Genomic DNA, 8,007 nt, shown 5'->3' on the forward strand with positions numbered 1-8,007 from the left:
ACTTTGGCTTGCACACGCAGCGGTGCAGCTCTCGCCGTGTAATATATATAGAAAAGCCAGGGTGGCAGGAAAAGTAAAGCACTCAGTTTAATATTCGTATCTTTAAATAAAAAATAAAATGTATTTCCTGCTTTTTTTTTCTATAAAATAAAAAAGCTTAAAAGTCAGAAAAGTAGGCAGCCCTGATGAGCGATCCTAAAAAGGAAGATAAACAGAGTGAGAGTTGCAGGCACGGGCGGCCAGGAGGGGGAAAAAAAATATGGCGGAGATGTTCTCCTAAGGCACAGGCGAGGCTGAGAGGCAGGGCGTCACATGATCGCGTCACATGATCGTAGTCTGTATGCAATATAAAACCTGAACGAGATTGGCTCGAGTCATTTTGGCAACTTTGTAACTGGACTCCAGACGATTTAAAAAAAACTCACATGAACAGCTACAAAAAAAAAAAAATGGCGGCACCCAGAGAGAGCAAGGCTAGTGATTGGTGATCTTGTGCCGTTACTACCTACGTGGCAGTAGAGTCTGATATCAGGGAACGTACAAATAAAAAAAATGCAGCATTTTAAGAAGACAAAAACTGGTGTGCAAGTTGTTGCGCAGTCCCTGAGATTGATCGTCCAATAGCGAATCCCGGAGGCGGGGTGGTTTCTCAGTCGACGCCGGATGAGTAAGTTATTCCGCGTCGCTAAATGGCGGTTTTCCCCATCTGAATGGCCCCCGGGAGCCCTGGGAGCTCGGCTAGTTTGTTGTACAAGTCGCTGGCGCTATAGGAGCCCGACCATCTGATCGATCTGTCGCATGTAGACGCTCTTCAGTGGGAGGGAGTACCGCCGTTCTTCGGGGACTCTGTAACACTAAAAAAAACACAATACAATCCATTACCCACAATGCAATGCAAAATCTACTGACTGATACTCTATATCGGGGTAGCTAAACTTCACCACTCCAGCTGTGGCCAAACTACAAATCATATCATGCATCTGCCTCTGGGAGTCATGCCTGTGCCTGTCAGTCCCGCAATGCCTTATGGCAGAGCTCAAAATTTCCACTCGCCTGCTCGCATTTGGCGAGTGAAAATGCAGTGCAGGCGAATGGAAATGCAGTCAGGCTTGCGGTCACAGACCGCGTACCTGACTCGTGGGAGCAGCTGCTGGGCTCTCCGTTCTTTCAGCCCCAGCCCTTCACTGAGCTCCGAGTCGAAAACAAAGTGATTAGTAAGGTCTGCAGCAGACCTCACTAATCACACTAGATCACCAGGGATCTGCCTGCTCGCCTCCTCCCTGCAGAAAGACAAGCAGGTGAGGGGGCTTCATTATATGCCAGGGCAGGGTAAGGGTTAGCTGGGCAACTGGTGGCGAGTAACTCCTAAGGACTGGCTAGTAGCTCAGGACTTTAAATTTTGACCCCTGCCTTATGGGACTTGTAGTTCCACAACAGCTGAGGGGCGAAATGTGGCAACCCATTATCTATATCAAAAGGGTTCTCCCATGCACATGAAAGATGCTGTGAAATGTTTACAATCATTGACCTTCTTTTGAATGAATTTGTAACTTTCTCTCTTCTGACAGCAGGTAATGTAGGGTTGTCACCTGACCCAGATTCACCTGGACAGTCCGGGTTTTGAGTCCTCTATGTGCCGTTTCCAGGCCAGCTGAGACCCAGACACAGCACATACAGGACTCAAAACCCGCACTGTCCAGGTAAATCCGGGACAGGTAGTAAACCTAGGGTAATGATCTGAGCAGGCACCGCATATCATGTCTTCCATGGGGATACAAGTACTACATCTCCCATGATTCAGTGGGAAAGCTCTGAATTGGTGGGCGTGCATGCAGGCGGAGTTATCTGCACAGCTGCCAATCAAGTGATGTGGGTGGGTCAGGACTGGGTGATGTGCAGTAAGCATGTCACTGCTCTCCGCCTGTAAGCCACACATAGGAGGAAACGTGACCGGTAACAGTTTTCATTAGGAAGAACTAGGAGCACCCGGTCACACAACAGGAGGCGAAAGGGACATATCTGGGGGGGAGGAAAATCTTCGAACAAGCAGAGCCAGCAGCCAATGAGCTGCCGGCTCTGTTCAGGTATTCCGACAGCAGCCACCGGCCTCTATCAGAACACAAAATAAACAGCGGGAGATTGGTTGAGAGATTCCAAAGGGTTGATGGAGGAATCTGTTCTTTCTTTGTTCAGCCCGTGGGTTGAACAAAGAAAATATTATGGCCAGCTTAACAGTCTGCACTGCAGGCTGAGCGAGCAGAAGAAGACACGGCTGTAGGGATGCATCGGTGCCAATGCCGAGTATTTGGGTGAGCACTCTTATTCACCCAAACGCTCCCGATGCCTATCCCGATACTGGACCTTCCGGTATCAGGAGGCTGGGCGGCGAGTCGTTAACGTTTCCTGCATTCCTGATTGGCTCCATGCTCTCGTCACCAGGGAGCCAGCTTCCTGGCCAATCAGGATGCCAGGTGGCGGTTAATGACTCGCTGCCGCCCAGCTTCCTGATTGGCCGGGAATCTGGCCAATTAGGAAGCCGGGGGGCGAGTCATTAGCCGTCCCCCAGCTTCCTGATTGGCCAGAAACCGGCTCCATGCTTCGTCATCTGGTGACAAGGGAGCATGAAGACGGCTTCCCAGCTAATCGGGAAGCCGGGCGCTGAGTCATTACACGTCACCCAGCTTCCTTAAATGGGACTTCGGTATCGGTATTGGCGAGTACCCAAAAAATAAAACTAAACTGGTACTCGTACTCAATACCGAAAAACCAGTATCGGTACATCCCTAGAAGGCTGTATATAAAATAAAGCCCCTATACCAGGGGTGGGCAAACTTTGGCCCTCTTGCTGTTGTGCAGCTACAAATGACATTAGGCATTGCAAGACTCTGGCAGCCACAAGCATTAAAGGAGAACTATGAGGGGGGGGGAGGGGAGGGGGGTGCTTTTCACTCACCTCATAGTTCTAGCCGACCTGCGACAATGAGACTGTCACAGGTCGGCTCAGTAGATCGGGAGGTGAGTGAACATATACCGGCGTTCACTCACTTCTCGATCCTGTCACGGCTCTCTGCCGTGACAGGGGAGGAGCTGGATTTCCCCCGCTCCAATCCTCCAGCGCTGACTGGCGGAACGGGAGGGGGCGGGTACAGCTGGCTCTGACTCTAGATAGGCAGAGCCAGTTGTCAGTCACGCAGCTGGGCGGATCCCGGCACAATTGTCGGGATCCGCTTCAGCTGCAGCGTCTCAGTATATAGGGAGCTGCAGCTCCCTATATACTGAGCTTAGGGTGACGGGAGGACGCTAGTTTGTGTCCTCCCGTTACCCTAAGGAGAACTATGGGGAAAATACTTAACCCCATAGTTCTCCTTTAACTCGCAGGGACAAATGCATGAAGGGGTTGGTAGTTTCGCCGCTGCTGGAGTTTGTTACTGGACTCCAGACGAGTGTATACCATTTCCATCAACACACACTATACATGCCCATAAGCATCCCGTTTGGCCATCGCGGTGAATATCCCCATTACATACAGTGTTTGGGTCACTGCCATCTCCCGCCATGCCCATTACTTACATTGGTGCTGGAGTTCGCGGCTCGTACTTTGGTCTGGGACAGTTTCTGGGAACTGCTCGGTGCTTTGTTCACTTTTTTCTCGGGGGTGAAGATGTCCTTCCAGGCTTTGTTCCTGAAACGAGGGTCCAGCGGGAGCAGGTGCCCCTCGGTGGTAAACAGATACTTATTGCCCATTGTGTGCACTGGATTTTCATCATCGAAGAGCTGTCAGAGGGAAATAAAAGGGTCAGTCCATCCCAAATAAAAGATATTACATTGGTCTGGTGGGTTATATTAGATGTAAATACAGAAAAACACAGGCTACCAATCCAAGCTGCCTTCCTGCTACACCTTCCCTGACCATGCGTGCAGACACCACTAGATCTGTCCTTCCTCGAGGTGCCAAATTAAAATAGAGAACATGGAACATATGCCAAGACTTTTTTTTTTCTTCTTAATTATAACACGGATAAAGTTCACAATATCAAATTGAAGTACATTGCCCTCTGCAGAACCCAACTCCTTCTCTGACGCCGGTGACCCCAGCCACGGTTTAATCATATGACACGCGTCAGCAGAGAAAAAGTAAGGCCTAACTTCGATTTTCGACATCTGGATCGGCTGAGCCGGGACTCCGGCAGCTCACTTGCTGAGCGGCATTCGGCTCGGCCATTCTGCTCAGTACCTCCATGGTACCGAGCATAATAGACAATCAATGAAAATAGTCACACAAAAAAAAGAAGCTGAAAAAATGTAAAAAATGTAAATAAAAAAAGTTAAAGAAGTTTTGTTTTTTTTTTAAATAAAAAAAATTGGGCGGAGCTAGCGGTAACAGCTAGCTCCTCCCAACTGTTTCCCATTAGCCGGCAACTGCTATAGTCTAGCAGGTCCCGACCACTGAACTGGGCAGAGCCGGCTGTGACATCAAGGTCGGCTCCGCCCAGTTATGGTTTAATGAAAGTTCAGCCTCCCCAGCTCATTTGGGGACGCTGATCTGTCATTACAACTGGGTGGAGCCCGCCATGAGATCACGGCTGGCTCCGCCCAGCTGTCATTTGCAGGGCGAATGTCCGGCCTCCGACAGGCCATTCGCCCCTGCTTCGGTTGTCACTTTGGCTCAGTTGAGACCCTCAGCAGCTGTACGGGCTATAGTGAATAAGCCCGTACAGCAGCCCTTCGGCTCCCGTACCCGAAGCGAGCCGAAAGATCAGCTGAAGCTACGGCTGGATCCTTCAGCAGCTTTGTGAATTACCCGTTAAGTGATTGGATTTACATACGAGTGTAATTATGGAGGAGGAGGAGGAGGAGGAGGAACTAGTTCTCGAACAAGATTGACTTTCCTAACCGCACAAGAACGAATGATTTACTTACCAAGAAGAGATACTTGCAGGTCTCGCTCAGGAAGAAGCTTTCCATGCGATCCTCCTGGGACTTGTCCACCACGTGGTGCAGGGTTGCATAACCACATCTACAACACAAACACGGTCAGACCCTATACTGCACATGGCAAACACCACACACCGGTCACCGTCACCCGAGACCACACACAGATGGGTCACCGTCACCCGAGAGCACACGCAGATGGGGCACCGTCACCCGAGACCACACCCAGATGGGGCACCGTCACCCGAGACCACACCCAGATGGGGCACCGTCACCCGAGACCACACCCAGATGGGGCACCGTCACCCGAGACCACACCCAGATGGGGCACCGTCACCCGAGACCACACCCAGATGGGGCACCGTCACCCGAGACCACACCCAGATGGGGCACCGTCACCCGAGACCACACCCAGATGGGGCACCGTCACCCGAGACCACACCCAGATGGGGCACCGTCACCCGAGACCACACCCAGATGGGGCACCGTCACCCGAGACCACACCCAGATGGGGCACCGTCACCCGAGACCACACCCAGATGGGGCACCGTCACCCGAGACCACACCCAGATGGGGCACCGTCACCCGAGACCACACCCAGATGGGGCACCGTCACCCGAGACCACACCCAGATGGGGCACCGTCACCCGAGACCACACCCAGATGGGGCACCGTCACCCGAGACCACACCCAGATGGGGCACCGTCACCCGAGACCACACCCAGATGGGGCACCGTCACCCGAGACCACACCCAGATGGGGCACCGTCACCCGAGACCACACCCAGATGGGGCACCGTCACCCGAGACCACACCCAGATGGGGCACCGTCACCCGAGACCACACCCAGATGGGGCACCGTCACCCGAGACCACACCCAGATGGGGCACCGTCACCCGAGACCACACCCAGATGGGGCACCGTCACCCGAGACCACACCCAGATGGGGCACCGTCACCCGAGACCACACCCAGATGGGGCACCGTCACCCGAGACCACACCCAGATGGGGCACCGTCACCCGAGACCACACCCAGATGGGGCACCGTCACCCGAGACCACACCCAGATGGGGCACCGTCACCCGAGACCACACCCAGATGGGGCACCGTCACCCGAGACCACACCCAGATGGGGCACCGTCACCCGAGACCACACCCAGATGGGGCACCGTCACCCGAGACCACACCCAGATGGGGCACCGTCACCCGAGACCACACCCAGATGGGGCACCGTCACCCGAGACCACACCCAGATGGGGCACCGTCACCCGAGACCACACCCAGATGGGGCACCGTCACCCGAGACCACACCCAGATGGGGCACCGTCACCCGAGACCACACCCAGATGGGGCACCGTCACCCGAGACCACACACAGATGGGGCACACTTACTTGGCTTTGGCGTGTTTCTCCAGACTAAGGAGAATGTCCATCCCCACATGAAGGTAGAAGGGATTTTTAGTGGCCTGTAAGAAAGAGATTTATCACTATCATAAACCTAAACACCAAAACAGATTTTTTAAAAATCAGGTCAGTGCCACACGGCGTCTACTTTCCCCAGAAAATATCAATTCTGACACTAAGATATTGTTGGTCTTTTCCATCCAACAAGAACGCACCACATCCAATGCGGAAAGCCACGGCCCCGGCATCAGTGCCTGATCCCACTGTAGTGAGAGCAGGCACAGCCTACACGAGGGTGACAACTCCGCTCTGAATTCAGGAGCAGTGCAGCATTGTTGCCACCCCATCACAGACAGGCTGCATTAGGTGAACTTCACTGGCAGGATCAACAGTCATTGTGGGACTTTTGCAGGGGGACTAAGAGAACTGCAAGTGCAAATGAACTTATAATGAAGTGCTGCAGTACACGAGAGGCCACAATTCCACTGCAAGACACATTTGTCTGACTTTCGGCAGCACATATACTTTGTATTGATAGAGCAAAATCACCGTTGTGGCTAAGCCCGTACCCAACGCAAACCTTGCTCATATTTTCCATCATATAGAGAGAGGGCTTTCAATCTATTGTATCAATCTCGACTACCGTAACTCCCTCCTTGCTGGCCTACCACTAAGCAGGCTATCCCCCCCCCCACCCCCCATCAGTCTATCATGAACTCTGCTGCCAGACTCATCCACTTTACCAACCGATAGGGGTCCGCCACCCCCCTCTGCCAATCCCTCCACTGGCTCCCCATTCCCCAAAACAAAAAAAATGCTACAACCTACAAAGCTATCTACAACTCCGCCCCAACCTACATCACAGACCTCATCTCAAAATATCACCCAAACCGGCCTCTCCGCTCCTCTCAAGACCTCCTGCTCTCATGACCACCTTGCATGCTCACCTCCAGGATATCTCCCATCCTCTGGAACTCCCTACCCCAATCTGTCTGCCTATCTCCTACTCTGTCCACCTTTAGGCCCCGTTCCCACTGCGCGATATGCAAATCGCGCGTTTGTCGCACGATTTGCATATTGCGCGCCATCGCGAGATTTGCCGCGCGATGCCGCGTTCAAGCTTGCATTGAGCTTCAACTCGGCTAAATCCGCTCAAAAAAGGGTCCTGCTGTAGCGACACACGACAGCAGGACCCTTTGCCCCATTGGAGCGCATTGGAGCGCGATATCGCGCGGTAATTTGCCGCGATATCGCGGGATTTACCGCGCGATAAATCGCTCAATGAACGGGGCCTAAGGCGATCCTTGAAAACTCATCTCTTCAGGGAAGCCGATCTCATCTCAACATTATAACTGCCCTCTTACTTCTTCCATGAAATCATCCTACACAGTTATTACCTTTTGTATCCCTTGCTCCTCCCACTAGATTGTAAGCGCTCAAGAGCAGGTCCCTCCTACACTGAAATTGTATTGTCTCCCTCAGTTTTGCAAAGCGCTGTGCAAACTGTTGGCGCGATATAAATCCTGTGTAATAATAATTTGTAATTCAGTTTTTTTACCCTGCATATATTTATAGGAGGCTTTTGTACATTGCATGGAAAGCAGACATAACTGGGCAGTCAAGCAGAAGAACAGCAAAATAAAAAGCAATTCAAATTTAGGCCCTGGTACCT

The 8,007-nt window shown here is 52.3% G+C and overlaps 1 protein-coding gene across 1 annotated transcript in view; it reads right to left on the bottom strand.

Annotated features, from left to right (window-relative positions):
• Positions 1-702: 702 nt before the first annotated feature.
• The window catches only part of EDEM1 (ER degradation enhancing alpha-mannosidase like protein 1), an 18,995-nt gene continuing 11,690 nt past the window's right edge, over positions 703-8,007 (bottom strand). The window contains exons 9-12 of the mRNA XM_018562548.1: positions 6,324-6,397; positions 4,921-5,017; positions 3,571-3,774; positions 703-854 (exon numbers count right to left, since the gene is read on the bottom strand). Of these exons, the coding sequence (XP_018418050.1) occupies positions 765-854; positions 3,571-3,774; positions 4,921-5,017; positions 6,324-6,397 (465 nt within the window). The 3' untranslated portion in view covers positions 703-764. The remainder of the gene's footprint in view (positions 855-3,570; positions 3,775-4,920; positions 5,018-6,323; positions 6,398-8,007) is intronic.

This window comes from Nanorana parkeri, unplaced genomic scaffold, assembly GCF_000935625.1.
Source record: "Nanorana parkeri isolate BGI_ZX_2015 unplaced genomic scaffold, ASM93562v1 scaffold583, whole genome shotgun sequence".
NCBI classification, from domain to species: domain Eukaryota; kingdom Metazoa; phylum Chordata; class Amphibia; order Anura; family Dicroglossidae; genus Nanorana; species Nanorana parkeri.